Source organism: Aphelocoma coerulescens, chromosome 5 (assembly GCF_041296385.1).
Source record: "Aphelocoma coerulescens isolate FSJ_1873_10779 chromosome 5, UR_Acoe_1.0, whole genome shotgun sequence".
NCBI classification, from domain to species: domain Eukaryota; kingdom Metazoa; phylum Chordata; class Aves; order Passeriformes; family Corvidae; genus Aphelocoma; species Aphelocoma coerulescens.
In genome coordinates this window covers 7,514,544-7,533,263 of record NC_091019.1, presented here as the reverse complement: position 1 = coordinate 7,533,263, position 18,720 = coordinate 7,514,544, and the positions used below count along the sequence as shown (strand labels likewise).

The 18,720-nt window shown below is 39.5% G+C and overlaps 1 protein-coding gene across 3 annotated transcripts in view; it reads right to left on the bottom strand.

Annotated features, from left to right (window-relative positions):
• Positions 1 to 18,720, bottom strand: part of LUZP2 (leucine zipper protein 2) — a 196,873-nt gene that overhangs the window by 106,670 nt on the left and 71,483 nt on the right. For 2 of the 3 annotated variants that reach the window (XM_069018815.1, XM_069018817.1), the window contains exons 2-4: positions 5,449 to 5,566; positions 3,933 to 4,003; positions 888 to 969 (exon numbers count right to left, since the gene is read on the bottom strand). In XM_069018815.1, the coding sequence (XP_068874916.1) occupies positions 888 to 969; positions 3,933 to 4,003; positions 5,449 to 5,566 (271 nt within the window). Of the gene's footprint in view, positions 1 to 887; positions 970 to 3,932; positions 4,004 to 5,448; positions 5,567 to 8,545; positions 8,596 to 18,720 lie in introns of those variants that run through there. The other variant, XM_069018816.1, reaches the window with a different exon arrangement.

Here is an 18,720-nt window from a genome sequence, read left to right as displayed (position 1 = left end):
TAAATATTTGTTGAATTTAATAATTATTTTTAAACCTCTGTCTTGGACAAACCCTTGCTTTCTGACCCTAGAAGACGGCTAGATCTCAGTAAATAAATCGGTATTTATCCAATATGAAATATAAAATAGATCTATAAACACTTCTAGCAGGTTGTTTTCAAGTCCAGAGTTCAAATCATAAAACACTTACGGTTTGAAGGAACCTCTTGAGATTATCTAGTCAACTTATGCTCAGTGGTGCCCACGTTACAGGAATATTGCTAACCAACATAGGAAAAATTTCCTTCTTTCATCTTAGTAAACATGATTCTACCTTTTTTTTCCCCCATGATAGCAAAATGTGTCTATTTATGCTCCAAAACATTACACTGCGACATGAAAGTCAAAAAAACTGTACAATTTGTCCAGAAACAGAATTTCAATATAGCATGAAAACTTAATGGGACTTTATAATACCTTCCATAGTCATAATTAATTCTACTGTGGTCAAAATCAGATATTCTACTATCTATTTTGTTGCTGAAAATCCATAGTAATTCCCAAAAAGTCAATGGATGTATGGCAGTGTATATTAGTATAGATGAGACATGAGGGTCCATAAAGATAAACTCACCACGGAGAGGACTTAGGCCTGAATCTCCTGTCTAGTCTCCAAAAGGGTATAAACATCCCTAAATTCCATAGAAATAAGGGAAGATGGGAATCTTAATACTTTAGAACATAAAAAACTTTTTTCAGGTCCTTTCTTCTGAAGCTTGCAGAGTACTAACACATATGAGAAATCCATCCTCTTTTTAAAAAGTTTTTTGAGCTAATAATTCTCAAGGCAAGATTAAGAAAAAAACAAAAGAAAAACAAAAATAAGGAAAAGAAAGAGAATCACTCACGGTAGCCTGCTGCTTCTCTGCTTTCTCAGCTGCCTCATTAAGCTGCTTTTGAAAGGTTTCCTGGAGAGATTTCATTTCTTCCCTAGATTATTGAAAACACAGAATACAAACTTCAACACAAGTGTCCATTAGGAAATAATTCTTCAGATTCAAAAAAATGGACCTTTAATTATTCAGGGTAACAGACAGATGTACTTTGTCTATGAGTCTCACAAATAAAATCATAATGACTCCATGAAGTATAGTGCCAATGCAAAGCAAAAATTATCTATGATGCAAAGTGGCCACTGTTTATATCTACTGAATGGCCTGCTGTGAAAAACATCTGCCAGTGCAAAATTTCTAGGAAAAATGATTGGTACCAAAAAAGTGAGGGAAGCAGGCAAGTGAAAATGCATTGACATGGAGACATGCTATTATCAATAGGAACTAGTTTATACCTGCTTTAAAATAAATAAACTATGCTCCGATAAAATTCAACCTCACATGGCACTTTCTAGAGACAAGCAACAAAAAATTCAGTAGAAGATTCTGGCATACAAAGAAAAAAGAACAGGATCATTGCTTGGATTGGGGTTTATCTGAAACAAGGGAAAACCCTTCGCATTACCGATTCAGTCAGAGATTTTCTCCAAATTGCAAGAATTTTCTACCCACAGCATATGACACACTTCGATGCTGTAGCAAAGCAGTAAAATGACGTATTTCACAATGGCTGTAGAGCTTTTGGAGGGTTGCTGCTTGCATGGATAAACTTTCAATGAAGATGAACCCAAAACTGGATTTACACACAGTAACAGATAATAATTTAGCCCTGTGAAAACTAAACTGAATGGAAACCACATAATTTTAGAAGAACTTGCTGGATCATCTTTCTTTTTAGCTGATAACCCCTACTACTTTCAGCAATTTTGGCAACACTAGTACAGAACAGATTTAATTGAAAAAGTGATCAAGCAGCATGAAAACAATATACCACCAGCACTAACATATGCCATCAATTCAAAGTGCTGACAATGCACAGAAAGAATAAAACTGCAGGCATCATAGTAAGGGACCAAGCTTTACTTGCAACTCGGGAATTATCGAAGACTTTGCACAAAAGGAATTTTAAAAAAATCTATTTTGAAATCAGCAGAACATTTAGTTACAAAAGCTGAGATTCTAGCACTCTAAACTCTACCATCTCATCCAGCATTGTGGAGCATAATCAAAGTCGTGCTCAGACCAAATGCAGCTCACGTTTGTCCAAAGAAAGATCATAACATTAATACTGGGTTATATTTTGAATTTTGGTTTCAATACAATAGATTTAAACGTAATACTATGTTCACTTTCCTTCATTTATTGCAGATTAAATGTAGCCCGAGGACCCTGGCAAATAAACTGTGACCTTTCCTTAGTGAAATTCTATGAGGAAGATTCCCTGGCACATTTTTAATACCTCTTTTGTATGCTGAACTTCTACACCTCTCTGGAAATGAAATCTACTAAGTCTGTAAACAGCTGGCAACAACAGTACCCCCAAAGCATTTCCTTGTAGTATACTATAACAATCTTTCATTTTCTGAATGAGGTAATGGGCTGCTCAGCAGCAGACTGCACTGATCCACTCTTTATTTCTGGGAACTGCTCTCGTGCAGTACACTCAAGGGCTGGGTACCTTAGAAGCAAAAGTCAACATGTATTTTTGGGTGGATGTTGAGAGACTGCAAGTAATGATTTAAGGAGGAGATTAGAAAGAATATTTGAAATATGTAATAAAATTTTCTCTTAGCAGACTCAAATTTCTCATCTTCAACTAAGATCTTTTTTACTAAACAGTCCATTAATACTTTTAATCAATTCATGTCTCAGTTTCATAAAGGAAAGCTGCACAACAATCAAACCACTACAGAACTGCATTCATGTATGATGAAGGATTTCATCTGTGTGAAGGACAGCCATGATATTGAGATGTATACCTTCAGTCACATCCAAGATACATAAGTATTTATATAGGACATTAGCTAAAGTCCTGCCTTTATAATTTAATATATTTGTCTGGAATACCTGAAAGATTATGTATCACAGTAAAAATAAGAAATTCTACTGGTATTGTATTGTGGACCTTATATAATATGTATTTAAGACATGAAGGTAATTTTCTCACAAGGTTTCTATGTAGGAATGCAATTTCATATGTACATCCATGTGTACTTCTACAGTGAACGTAGATGTAAGATAGCCATGGAATTTAATTATTGCATTTTTAACAACGAAGGAAGTATGAACTTAATAAAGTTTCTTACTAAACATTTTTCCTAAGGAAAAATATGAAGTATAGATGCACTCATTATATACTACTTTTCCAGCAAAAGTGGTCACTATATTAGTTATGTTTTCTTGTTATTAAAATTGTATTGATGCTGCTATTTGCTGGTCTGAATTTCAAGAATTAAGAGACTCAGGATGATGAGACTTACTTGCAATGAAGCACTAGGGAAATTGAGACTAAGGACTACGCTGGGAACTTGTATTCCCAGCCATGGGAACCAATTTTTTAAGTGCTCAATGAATAAATTGAAATTAATACTTCTTTCTCCTCCTAACTTTATTAATCACAAATATCCAGTGCAAGTAGTCCTATGTTTGCACATGGACTAGTGATTTGGAGTGCCTACACACGTAAGCATTAAATTAAGATGTTTGAATAAATATGTCATCATCTCCAAACTTAAAGATTTAGACTTTTTAGTAATTTAATTTTCTAAAAATTCTGAACTTATTTTTTAAGGAATATTTCATGACTGTATCTCCCTTTCAAATTCAAAATGCCTTTCTTTAGCACATATCTCACCTACATTTTCATAACATTTGTCCAATATCAGCAAATCCATAAATTGTTTCAAAAAGAATATTTCCTGCCTTTATTTTACTGTTACAATCAGCAGACTCTGGAATACAGCAGTGTTTATCTATGTAGTAAAAGGAAAGGTGGAATTTGCTAGTCCGACAGTTTTCACTTAGGAAATGGAAAGAGAAGGAAGGAGGTGAGGGTCTTACCTTTGGTTTTTGTCCAGTTCCAGAAGTTTCTGCACATCATTTTTTGTTGATGCTTCATCATTTTTTAAAGACTGATAGCAACAAAAAAACTCTATTAAAGAGATATTTTTTATTATTATTCTGTGAAATTATTAATTAGGCCCTTGTTCATAACGAGCCTGCAGTCCTGGTGAACTGCAGACATTACCACTTAAGAAAATTGGAAGAATAGTCTGATTTTACTTTTACTGTAACTCAAACACAGTTAACTGTACACAGCTTTGTATTTTTCAAGTACTAAATGAGAGCTAAATACAATAAGCACATTTAGAAACAGATGAATGCCTAAAAGCATTAGAATTTCATGACCAAGTAAGTGTGTATATACAAAAGATAATACTACAGCTCTTTGCCTATATCTCTGTAGTGTTGAGTCTAAAATATTTCACTCTGTAATTTTGCTGAATACTACCTTCAACTGTGCTGCATTCTAAAGTAAATTTGTTACAAAGAGAAGCATATTTCTGTAAAAAGTAAGAAAAAACCTGCAATAATAGTGATAAAGCACTCAAAACCCACCAAAATTAAACCCAACTCCCAAACCAAAAACCCCAAAGATCCAAGAGTTAATTAATTAAAACCAGAGAAGTCTGGAACATAAGACATTTTAACATAATAATATAATATAGCACAGTACTGATACACACCACTAGTATTCTCCTGTGAACAGATACAGTGCTTCTTCTTTTATTTTTCCCAGCTAGCTTACATTGATGAAGACAAACAAGTACTGTCAGAAAAATAATTTTTTTTTAAATGGCAGGAAATAGACAAATTTCAGTTGATAATGAGTCTAAATGTTTTCACCAGACCACCAGACTCTACTGGGAAAAGACAGGTGCTCTCTCAGCTGAAAGCTGGACCTCAAATCCAGAGCAGCATTTTCAATCTAGTTTTTCCTCTGAGGAGCTAATTTGAGTTCAGAGTTAATCTATTGTGCTGTCAGTCTAACCATGATACCCAAAAGTTAAATGTAGAGTCTCAGCTCTCACTTCAAGCTTATGTAGCACAATTTGTCAGCTGAACTTGTATGCCCTGCAGTAAATCTAGTCAGACTGTGTAGATGGCATGTCAGAAAGGTAAACTGAGCAATTAAACTAGGTTGAGTGTATGGAATTCAGCAGCAAAGATCCTACCTGCAACAGCAAACGACATCCTTTGCAATAGCTGCCAGTACTACGTGAGTCAGCTCCACTAATAGTGCATATTCCTCGCCCTTCCCTTCCTTTTTCTATGTTTTATTTTCATATTTTCTTTATTTTTATTGAGCTGACAAAGGCCCCAGTACATTAGGATAAAAATTTCCATTAAAAAAATCAGGTTTATGTCAAGTACAAGATCAACAAAATAAACAAAATAATAATTATTCACATATTTAATGATTTTTAAAAAAGAAACATGCATGTTTTTGTAATTAAAATACACCAATAAGAAAATGCTGAGGTAAGTAATACTACAGAAAGTGAGACAGTCTAACCTGGAGGTTTACTTTAATTCCCTGAAGTTCTTTAGAAGTCTTTAACAGTTGATGAAGTATGTTGCTCCTTTCCTTAAAGACTTCTTTAAGTTGTCTTTCCAGTTCTTCATAGCCCTGTCTAACACAAAGAATAAATGCATGAGATAATCTCAAAACATTAGTCAATGCACCTGAAAACATATTTTAGTTCATCCAAATGTAATTAATTCCAACACCCTTTATAGATTTCAAATTGGACTATGTCCCCTTGCTCACCTATAGAACTTGATTTTTCCTAATATAGATAAAGAGATATTTTATACATTGAAATGGGATGTGCTGATTCTGAGTGAACAAATTACCAGATTGAAACACTGCAAATGATGGATTGTCTGTGATGAACAGAAGACATAAAGGGATGCATTTAGCAAGTGACAGTGTGAGAATTTTCTTACCTTAAAGATTACCATACAAGAAAGCAAGCAAAACTTTGAAAGCATGAAGTTTTGAACAATCAGTATGCTGAGGTGTCATGGTGAGGCGTCATGGGCAACCCAAAATGTTACTATATTACTGTATATCTATCTGTGCCCAAAAATTGTCACATTCTTTTTCAGACCCTGGCAGCCAGAAAACGGAATCAGGGGGATGGAAGTTTCTGCGGTCCCTCTTTAAGTCAGAACCCAGAAGCAGGGAACTCTCTGTCTCTGCCAGTAGCATTTGCTAAGGTGGAGGCTCTGCTTTGGAGGGGGTTGCTTTGGGCATAGATTTATTTTTTTTTTCTGGGCTTGCAACAGTAGCCACTCAAAAAACCCCTGCATTTTGCAACCAAAAATTGTTTCAGACCGAAGTTTGCAAACCTATCAGCAGCGTGAAGAGAGCTGGTCCCTGGGGCCAGTCACGCCGTGTCAGTGCTGACAGACCAGTTCCTCCCCCTAGCATGCCCACAGTGCAGGGGACAGCAGCACCAACATCGGCAGTCTGGCGGGCAGCAGGAGGAAGAAGCAGGTGGCAGCGCTGACCCCACACATGCCGGCACTTCTCATCTGCCACTAGAACTGCTCCATAAGCCCTATTTTGCCGGAAGGGTTTGCTGCCATCCTTTTCCTGTGTCTCCTAGATGATGTAACTGCCTGCAAAAGCCACCATTCTGAGGGGAGGGTAGGAACCTTTTCCCTTTGTCTCCCTACACATGGTCTCCTGTGGAGGGCACCATCTTGGAAAGGGTATTTCTGCCACTTTAGGTGTCTCTGTTCTCCGTGAGTTAATAAGATTTAGCGATTTTGTACCTAGTGATTATGTAGGGTTATTTTTTGCCTGTTGCAGTTCTGCTTGCTAGAACTCATTTGAGAATTTTCCTCTTTAAATTGTTTTAAAAAAAGACATGAGGGAAGAACAATTCAGATCTGTTTTAACTTTGTAAAATTTAATTCATTCTATAATTTCTTCTCACTTAAACCTTCCCACAGTATAGACTAGACCTGACAAATATGCTCAAATGGAATCAAACCTAGTTATTAACTAATGGATATTATAAATGGGCTCACAATCGAGCTTTTTATGCAAATTTATTAACGAGAACAAATTTAACTGACAATAAGAGACCTCTTGCGGTGATCTGCCTTACACAAAACAAAGGGTGCAGCACTGGAACCTTCATCTGGGACAGATGTGATCGGAGGCTCCCCTTGCAGCCTCGAGTGATACATTTTATACCCCAGTCCCCGTCCCCAGGCCACCCCTTTCCCCGCCCAACCAAAGCATCATGATTGGCTCGCTGATGTCTAGGATCTTCTTACTGGCTTGTTGTCATCTGGCAGTTGTCTAGGGCCTTCTTACTGGTCTGGTGAACATCCAATGACAGTTCTTGATTTCTCCCTTTACGTAAATAAGGTCTTAAACACTCCCCTTACAATTACATCATAGATATTTTGTATAATTGATAGATATAGGTATTTGAGTATAATTAGTTTCAGAACTATTCAATTATAAAAACACTTAACAAGCGAATTAACAACTTTTACTTAAATGCGAAAGCCAACCTTCTCAAACCTAATCATAACAATGGATGAGTAAAAACATTCTATCCTTCTCAAAATGGAACTTTCACTTCGAATGAAGTCTTATATTTTAAAGTTTTTATAAAACCCACAATGAAATAAATCCAATTCATATTGCTTGAGGTTAAATGAAATACAGATCCAGATCTCATATTCTCATTTCAGAAAAACAGGTAAACTTTAGAATTAATGCTAATGCAACATACCTTTTCATTTAAAATTGTTGTTTTGAGAAAGACCAAACAGTGAATTAAAACATAATTTTATTTTTTTCTTTCTTGCAGTACCTCAGGGGAAAAAAATCTCAAATTTGCAGCACATAAGTAGTATTTTACTAGGAGATTTAAGACTTTGAGGTTAAGCAGGGATCTTAACACTAACGGACTTTGAATACACACTTTAGCAAAGAAACTCAGGAAAGCAAATTAAATGTCTCATCTAATATCAGTACTATCTACTTTAGCAAGAGCTCACAAAATATGACAGACCTATGAAAAAAGAAAATTATTCTATATTAAATGATACTTTAAGTAACTAGAAGTGATGACAGTGACTTGAATCTCATAATAAAAAAAACTAGATAACTGGATGTTATCAAAACATAAGTTCAAGGCCAGCTGAATGGAGTTTTAAGCATCCTGGCCAAGTGGAAGGTTTCCCTAGCCATGGCAGGGGATTGGAATTTAAGTTCCCTTCTACCCCGACCATTCTATAATCCTATGATCAAAATTAAGTTAGCTCTAACAGAGGTCATGCAGCCGAACACATATGGGTTTACAGGAAAATCTGTATGCTGAAATTATGTACCTTCCATAATTTCGCATTATTTACATGGAAGTTTTGGTTCAAATTTTTTTGTATCAAATTTTATCAAAGAAACTGGATGAATCAAATCTAGCTAGTGCTAGAATACATGATAAATATAAGCATTCTCATAATTACCTGCAATATATAAGAAATATTCAGTGTAATACAGGAATACAGGATATACTACATATGATATAGAACAAGCTACATATGATTCTAAAGAAGATATCACTGTAATAGAGCTGCCTTACCTCAGCATTAAAATTATGTGTCGTCAACCTGACAAGTTTCAGAGAATACCCCCAGTTTACTTTGCCTATGAACAGAGGTCAAGGAGGAACTTCCTCCTGCTAAAGTGGTCAGGTGGTTTCAATAAGGTAATCACTTCCATTCCTTTTTAAGCAACAGAAAAATGTGTGTTAGTCCCGATGGTCTCTTTCTGCTGGTGATATGTTGGACTTTTGTTTCAAAAAAAATTTACATGCTGGAGGTAACACTGTGTTTTAGCAATCACTTTGAAGTACCGCCCTCTTTCCCCCCAAAATGCTTGAGCATTTAATGGTCGGTCATCTGTCCATCCCAGGCTGCCCCATGGGTATTCAGTTGGCACATGTTTTGCTCTATTGCCTGATAAATAGCAATTTGCATAAACCAGGAGATTTCCAGAATTAAAAAAAATTATTATAAATTATGTATGCACTCCTCTTTTCCTTCATATTATCTTCTATGACACACTGTGCAGAGAGGTGGAGACAAAAAGCCAACAACCAATTTACTCTGAATAAACAGTAAAATACTTTTGTGCTCTAATTACAATTGCTAGTTTAGGGCATTCTATTGTAAATTCTAAGAAAATTAGGTAAGTTGATGAGAGGGTAAGAAATTGTAACAAATACTGCTTACAAAGTACCCTTGCAAAGTGCATGTTAACTCTGGTGTTTCTACAGCAATCTTTTGAAGGTATTCTTGGTAGTGGAAGTGTGCACATGAATCTGGTTTATACTTAAGTGAGAAAAAGATTAATCATAATTCTAAGTCAGCATATATGGAAGTTGAAGATAAGAATCTTTAGAATTGTACAATAATCAAATGAGATGTAAATAATCTGTAATAGAGCATTGTAATACTGATTTTCCCAAGTATGAACATTTTGAATCTACAAAATCTCTGAAATTTATTAGTGATCAAACCCCAAAATTATCAGGTTATCTAGATAAAGTATGCTACACATAATTATAGTATATATATATACATGCAAAATGTATTATAATAGTATCCAACCTGAGTTTCAACTCTACCTGATTTCATTTAATTCTGCATAAACTATTACATTTGGGAAAAATCATATAAGCATTAAGCTGATCACCAGATATGCTTTTGCTTGAAATCCAACCTTTGTCAGATACAACTATTCTCCATACTCAATTACACTTATATTATATATTTTGTATTTGGGCATTACCTGAACATTGTGTTTCAGACTGGGATGGGGGGAGAGGGGAAGTGGGAACAGGGAGCAGGGAAAAACTGGGAATTTAGGGGGAAATGAAGAAAATTATTATTTACCTGACTGCAGGGTATGCCCAGCCACTGGCCTGGAGGGATGTCTGCTGAGATTGCACGATCCCCAGCAGGACTCCCTGGGAAGGCAGCTAACCTTTTCACTCACGGCGAGAAAAGACAGACCCAGAATCCTCTGGGAGACCCTATGCAGATCCTTTATAACCCATTGGCCTTTACCCTCTGAAACCCATCCCCTGTATCCCTATAAAAGCTAGCCCTCTGCCCCTGCGAGGAGGGAGCTCTCGTCCCTGGCTTTCCCCTTCACCAGAGGGGACCAACAATAAAGCTCCTTTCGTGTGGAACCAGCTACATGAGCCTCTCATCTCTCTCTGGTCTGGCTTGGCCTGGAGGCTGCCCTGCAGAGCTGAGCTGAAATTACAAGCTGACAATCACTAAAGAGTTGACAGCCTCTGCACGGGCCCTCCTAGCTAACAGCTGAGGGAAGGCAGCAGGCCTCAGGAAGGCAATTCCTTTTGGGACCATCTCTCCGGACCGGTCACCTCTTCCTCGGTCAGAGCTACTGACACCTCACCAGCTGTAATACCTTTACTAGTTGTGCAAAATATTTGGTTGTTAAAGATGGGGTTCATGATCACCTGAGGAACCTGGACATACACAAATCTATGTGACCCAATGAGATGCATTAGAGAGTCCTGAGAGAATTGGCTGATGTAGTTGCTAAGCCATGGTCCATGATACTTACAAAGTCATGGCAGTCAGGTTAAGTCCCAGGTGACTGAAAAAAAGGGAAATATTGTATCCATCTTTAAAAAGGATAGAAAGGAGGACCCTGGGAACTACTGACCTGTCTGTCTCACCTCTGTGCTGGGAAGGTCATGGAGCAGATCTTCCTAAAAGCTGTGCTAAGGCACATGGAGGACAGGGAGGTGATTTGGGACAGCCAGCACAGTCTCACCAAGCACCGGTCCTGTCTGACCAACCCAGTGGCCTTCTGTGACGGGGTGACTACATCAGTACACAAGAGAAGGGCTACAGATGACATTTTTCTTGACTTCTGTAAAGCCTTTGTCAGAGTACCCCACCACATTGGAGAGAGATTGGATTCGGTGGGTGGACTGTTAAGTGGATAAGGAATTAGTTGCATGAATGTATCCAGAGAATAGTGATCACAGTGATGATGACAAGTGGTGTCCCTCTGTAGTGGGTTGAACCTGAGTTGATGGACAGTCTTTTAGACTAATGACACTTCTCACAATTTACATATTTAAACCACGCAGAAAAGTGGGAATTTCCTTTTCGTTCCAGCTTGCCTGCCGGAAGCTGGGGGGCCTTGGAGCCTCCGGGCCCTGCTGTGCCGGGGATCCTGCCCCCCTCCCCTTTCCCCAATGCCGTGGTATGGACCCTGGGTCGCTGGGAGGGGGAACTATCCCAGAACCGCAGCCAGCTAAAATTAGCGATGGACTGCCACACAGCTAAACCTATCCGGTACAGCTTCTTGGCACCGGCGTGTCCCTCTCTCCACGTGGACCCAACGGGAGCCGGCAGAGCCTCTTGTCTGCAGCCAGCACACTTCATGCCAAACTGAAAAAGACACCATGCAGCCAGCAACACAAAGGGAGCAAGGCTTTCTCCACCATAAAGCTTGAACAAGAACACTCTTCAACATGGCAGCTTCAGAGTCAGAAAGAAAGTGAGTCACATGCGACGAAGAAAGAAATGGCAATGGGAGAAAAGAGGGCGGTGCTGCGTTTCTCGCGTGTAGCTTAAAAAAACTTCTTGCATGCCGTAGTAAGAAACTGTAATATCACAAACTGTTTGTCTCTTTAATCCATTTGAAGTACATGGGGGGATGGAGAACTCACGTGTGGCCCACGAAGATTGTGAACAGTGCCTATGCCAGGCTATATTGAAGCAGTGAGAGGCTTTTAGAGACTTGTGGCGAAGAAAACCTTTGTGTTCAGGCCAAAATAACTCATCCTTAAAAAGATTAATAAAAGATTAATTAAACCCCATGTGATGGCCCATGTTTTGCAGTGTGAAGGAACTGTGAGATTTTCATGGAAGAGATGTTTTACACCACAGCAGATTGTTTCTTTCTGGGTGGGTCTGCTGTTGGTGGCAGTTTGGGAACCATGTGAAGCAGAAGAAAACCCTTTTTTCCTTAAGCATAAGAAAGAGACTTTTCAAGAACTGCAACACTGACTAAAATCCCATGTTCTGTTATCCTTTGTGCAAGTTGGGTAAAAGGAGGAAAGTGCTAGAAGAGGAGGAGGGTGTCGGGGTCCCTTCCCCCCTGCCATGTAGTCCTGGGAGAGGGGCCCTGGGGGGGAGACAGCCCTGGTCAACCTCCTTCCCCATTGGTCGTTTTGTATTCCCCTGCGTGGGCAAGGACCCTCTGGTCCCGTGATTGCAACAGTTCCTTGGCAAACCTCCAGCCATGAGGCTGGAGAAATAAACATCTCTCTGAAACATCTATCAAGAATCGGTCCATATATATATCTTTTCCATGGCCCTCCTTGTTTGATATGCATGTCACAGTATCCGCACTGTAACAAATGGTAGGTATTGTGAGCGGAACGATCCCTGATCCCTAAGAACAGCGACTGATTTGTGAGTAAACTCTAGAACCTCCGGATTTCTCTTCTTGTTTTTGTTTTGCTATTCCATATCTAAACTATGGAAGAACTGTGGAAAGACTCTTGGCTCTCAGAGTCGCATATGGACATTTATCTTAAACTTGAAAAGATTCTTGAACAATGATTTGTAAATTTTAGCTTAATTCAAGCTCAAAAGGAACTGAAACATTTCCTTTCATAGTTGTTTAAGAACTTCTTCTATGTCTCTTGGGATTTAATTCTTACCAGAGACTTTTGGAAGACCGTTTGGACACAGTTAATTTTTGAATCAAAATATATGCCGATGGAAGAATATTTTCATGAGTATTATTTAATTACTGAGACTGTTGAGCAATGTCAGCTGTGTCCTGGTGAAGGGAAGCGTGCCTCAGAGTCCGTGTGACCCAGACCACGTGGACTGAGTGCTCTCTGAGCAGCAGCAAGGCAGTTCCCGTGCGTGAGCGGAGCGGCGCGAGCAGCAGTGTCGGCAGCAGGGCAAGGCATGGCGGGAGTGGGGCGATCTGGCGGTGCCCGCCTGGCACTGCACAGTGCGTGGTGGAGTGAGCCCTGTGAATGCCTGACCGAGGGGGGTGGCGTGCGGGCGCGGCTGGTGGCAGTAGCGGCAGAGCGGAGCCACACCCAGCCGAAACGCGTGCTGGAGCAGGGCGGGGGGGGGGGGCGCCTCTCGGGGGCCCGGCCAAGACGTGGGTGCAGGGCCAGGCAGCGGCAGTGCAGCTGAAAGCAGAAGTGGCGGGGTGCAGAGAGCTGAATGGCGTGGCCCAGCCTGGCCTGCGCGGCCCCAAATGTGACCCTGGGAAGAGCGCGCAGGCACCAGCAACCCCGACAATTCCAACACGGGAGCGAGCGAAAGCGAAAGATAAAGCAAAGACGCAGGGAGACAGAAAACAGCAGCCACTCAGAAAAAGGAAAAAATCACCGTAGCTAAGGTTTTAGGAATAGTAAAATAGTATAATGTTAAACAAAATTATGGTTTTATAACAAGATGTGACAACCAAGAAGACATATTCGTTCACAGAACTGCTATTAAAAAGAATAACCCTGAAAAATACACCCCAAGCTTGGGAGATGGAGAGGTGGTGGAACTCAAAACTGTGCAAGGTAGAAAAGGGCTACAAGCAGCAGAAGTCACTGGGCCTGATGGTGTATCGGTAAAAGGCAGCATATATGCTAAAAATCATAGTCATGTTAGACAGTATCTCCATTATAAGCCCCCCCTACAGTATCCCTTTCCTAATCCCACCTTCCCCTTTTACCCTATACCCAATATGAACCCTTTCCTAAGTTTACCCCATCCCCAGTTTATTCCTAATCTGTTTTTCACCCCATGGCTTCCCTATACAATTCCCTTTCCCTACAACTCCTCTCCAATGCCGAGGGGAGGATGAAAAGGGGAGGGAAGAAATTAAACACTCTCCTGCCTCAGTTTCCCCACAAAGCATGCTCGGAGAGTCCTGTCTCCCTTCTGTCAGCCTTAAGATGTTGGCTTACTTTGTTTTGAAACTGTCCTTGTTGTTTTCAATGTTAAGTTCTAAATCTCTTTTTGTTAAAAATAAACAGGTGAAATGTTGGGGTCCCTTCCCCCCTGCTGTGGGGTCCTGGGAGAGGGGCCCTGGGGGGGAGGCATAGGGTTTCCCTAGCCCCTGGTCAGCCTCATTCCCCATTGGTTGTTTTGTGTTCCCCTGTGCGGGCAAGGACCCTCTGGTCCCGTGATTGCAACAGTTCCTCGGCAAACCTCCAGCCATGCGGCTGGAGAAATAAACATCTCTCTGAAACATCTATCAAGAATCGGTCCATATATATTTCTTTTCCATGGCCCTCTTTGTTTGATATGTGAGTCACAGTATCCGCACTGCAACAGGAGGGGGTTTGCTTTAATTTCTTGTTATTTCTTTTTACTTTTAATTCTATTAGTAATAAAACTCTTTCTTTGTACTGCAACCGTTTGTTTGAACCTGTTTTGTCTTGCAGCTCTCTAGTTTTCCTCAATATTTTTTATTTTCCCCTAATGAAAATAACAGATTTCGTGTGCTTGATGCTTAGCTGCATCAAACCACAATACCCTCAGGGGTCCATATTGGGCAAGTGTTATTTCATACCTTCATTAAAGACATAGATGAAGGTATTAAGTGCACCCTCAGCAAGTGTGCAGATGACACAAAGCTAAGGATGCAGTTGACACGCCTGAAGGATGGGATGGCATCCAGAGGGACGTGGACAAGCTCAACAACTGGGCCTGTGGGAACCCAGAATACAGAGAATAGTTCTCTGCCTGTTTTGAAGGGTTCTACCCCCCTGGAAAACACTGTTTTTGACCTTCGTCCATGGAGAAAATTGCCTACCCTCTGGGAAGAATTAGAATCTACACTGGTGTGAACTAGGTGATAGAATACTATGCAAGATTATCACAGGGTGAAAAATTTAGAGGTGTTGGGGTTTTTTATTAATATAGTAAGTAGATAAAAGCAATAAACATCAAAATGGAGGATTGTCGTTGTTCTCCAGACCTTCTTTTTCTTCTTCTACTACTACTCCATATTCTGCAGTAGAAGTAGTCTGGGATGATTGGATAAAGAATTCCACAGTTCCTGTCTGCATGACCAGATAATTTATTAGACGTTGGTGGAAAAGTGAAAATATCTTTCGTTTTAAGTTTTCATTGGGGGATTTACCTTTAAAAGGCTGTGTCATCTTGATAATTTGGCTTTTTTTTTGCATTCTCTACTTCATGCTACATCTGGGTCACGTCAGTGGCTTGTATGTCTCTGATAAGACTTAATAAACAACTACAGAAGAAAGAGAAGGCCAAAAGTCCCGTTCGTCTCTGACTCCTGGCAAAGACTCTAAAAAGCCTCCCCCATCAGGGGAGACACAATTAAGGTGCTGGACTGCTTCATGGGCCCATGGGAATCTCATGAGGTCTAATAACACTTCATGCAAGGCGCTGCACCTGGTTCAGGGCAATCCCTGGCATTAATACAGGCTGATGAACAAATCAAGAGCAGTTCTGCTGAGAAGGATTTGGGTGTGCTATTGGGTGAGAGGCTGGACATGAGCCAGGAATGTGCAATTGCAGCCCAGAAAGCCACCCATGTCCTGGGCTGCATCCAAAGCCCCGTGGGCAGCAGTAGAGGGAGGGGATTCTGCTCCTCTACTCTGGTGAGCTCCCACCTGCAGTGCTGCATCCAGCTCTGCAGCCCCAGCACAGGAAGGACATGGAGCTGTTGGAGTAAGCCCAGAGGAGGTCACCACAATGATTTAGAGGGATGGAGCATCTCTCCTACAAGAAAAGGAGAGAATTTTAATTTTTCAGCCCAGAGAAGAGAAGGCTTTGGAATGACCTAATTGTGAACTCCAATACCTAAAGGGTAAAGAAAGATGGAGAGAGACTTTTTACAACGGCATATAGTGATAGGACAAGGGGGAATGGCTTGAAACTGAAAGAGTGTAGGGTTAGATTAGATATTAGGAAGAAATTACTTACTCTGAGAGTGCTAAGGCACTGGAACAGGCTGCTGACAGAAGCTGTGGATGCCCCACCCCTGGCAGTGTTCAAGGCCAAGTTGGATGAGGCTTTGTGCAACCTGATCTAGTGGAAGGTGTCCCTGGACCAAGGCAAGTGGGAACTATGATCTTTAGGTCCCTTACAACCCAAGCCGTTTTATGACTCTATGATTTACTGAGAATAGTGTATATAACCTTGTGGTCCAGGCTTGATTTATTAACAGTTGAAATAAAAATCCCATTGTCAGGATGTATATGACTATAGCAGGTTATGACTACTTAAGTAGAACTTCAGCGCTCAACCAATTCTAAGTTTAATAGCCCACAAAATATTAGCAGTGCTGGTCTATTTTATTTGGTTTCTGCACAGTTAGCATCTAGAGAATCAGGCCCTTTGCATCTATTTATTCTGATTTTTTAACGCACTCATTATAAACAAACCAAAAGAATCTAGCACCTTTTTGGCAGACTCTTGGCAGTGTAGAATCAATACTCCATCAGGGAAAAGATGCAATTGTCAGTTCCCATCAATGAGTAAAGGAGAAGAAGCAGATTTCTGAAAACTTGCAGCTGGCATAGATATCTGGCCCCAGGAAATGAAACAGCAGGTTCAATCATCATGAACAACATGGTACTGAAAATACGACCCAAAGGAAAAAAGTTGTATTCATCCACTAAAAAGTGCACAGGCAAGAAACCCCAGAGACCTAACATGAGGAGGGACTGTGCAAACCCACATGTGATTAAACCCACATAAAAATAATTCCTCCTCCCAAACATATATATAGGTGTGTTGAGACATTTTCCTTCTTCAAGTTGTCATTCAATAGGCACTGCGTCAGCTGTAATATGGAATGGACACCTTCTGAAAAGGAAATGACTAAACTCTTCACAACTATTCAAATATAGATTGCATAAACATTGACCAAATAACAGAATAGAGAATAATAGAATAATAGAGCTGATTTTTCACATGATTCTGCAGGATTTAGCCTTTAAATTTAGCACACCAACCCATTCTTTTCCTAACTTTACCGTTTTCAGTTCTGATATTCTTCATCATTTATGTCCTTTATACTACCTTTGGTCTGATGTTCCACTGCATATCTAAAATTTTTGACTAAGACCTCAGTGCTACTACCCTTAAATACAGCACTGTTAATAGTGTCTCCTCAGATAACATCTCTTACAATAGAGTCAGGTTACCTTTTCTGTTTCAGCTAGTTGTATAATTTAATTCTGTAGCTGCTTTGGAATTTTACATTTAATTTTGATGGACATTACTATATTTAGATGGACACTATTACATTTAATAAAAAGGAACCTAACAACATCATGAAATCTATGATCCTATCCCCCAGTATAAGTACTTGCCTTCCCGCCTATACTTGGAAATACCAAGAGCAGTCGGACTGTGAGAAACTATGCAGGCTTTAGCAAAAGTTAGTTACAAATTCCCTCAAAGTGAACAGTAACTACTCTTTCAGGAGGCTGTAAAATAAACACTTCTGATTACCACTACACATTCCAAGAAGGTTAGAAAACAAGTATAACCTATATAATTCAACAGCAATTTAAAGGGTTTATTGATTTAGCTTGTACCTGAACTGTAGAATGGTTTTCTCAAGGGCAATTGCAATATGAGATCACTTACCCAGGACAAGTTCACTCTTTTTTCAGAGTGATGTGCTTTGTCTTGTAGCATTTATACTCAGATACATAACTAAAACATAAAGGATTTTAATTATGGAAAATTATGGTATTATTAGAGATGGAAAGGATTAGTTGCTTACAAGGTGAAAGTTGTATTAAATATATGCATTTTATTATTTGTGCTGACTACAAAATATGGAGTATCGACTTTCTGACAGTTCTATCATTATTTGCTCTCTCCCACCCTGAGTGGTTTATTATTCTGAAAAAGCCAAAACCATCAGAAAGTAACAGCTACATTTTCAGACCAATTTTTCCTTCCCCCTGGTGCACTTTCTTACATGAAACCAATAAAGAAATTGAACATCAGGGAAAAAGCCTTTTTATGTACAAGCATACATATCTATAGAACTGCACTAAGCCAAAATACAAGGTATTTCCTTTTATATTTCTTTTTCCTGGGGATCAAAATGAAAACATTTAAAAATTTACAAACCCAAGCTTTTCTAGTTATATGTACTACTCATTTTCATGGGAACAACCTTGTATTAATTTCAAAAATTTCAGAAAAGAAGAGGTGATGTAGATCCTTGATGGTATGTTTATACACCCCCAGCTGGGTGAATTTAGAAAAAAATGTCTGCACATACAAAATTATGCATTACTATGCATCTCAGAAATCAAAAGTAGTATTTGTGATAAAAGTCTTTGGATAATCGTAATTCAAACTCCTATGTTTCACAAATCCATTTATGCTGCAAGCAAAACCCAGCACAGCTTCCCTCATGGTTGTGCAGTAATGCCAGAGTTAGGAGACATGAACTATACAACATTACTAGGATCAAAATGAAGAATCCAGTTCTTACAGGCTTGCTCACAGCTCAACATGTCTTTCACCTGTATCTTATGTTCCCTGTTCTTGTTGCAAGACTTGACCAATATACATGTTTTCAGGAAGCAATCATCATGCTTGTCTATTTACAAAATGCAGTTCAATTAGTAAAACTCACATTAAGATCGAATAACTGAGGCACAACAGTAGCAAAACAGGACGGAAGACCATGTCAGACCAGTAGGACTGTTCTTTGGACAAACAGAGATTATTTGCATGC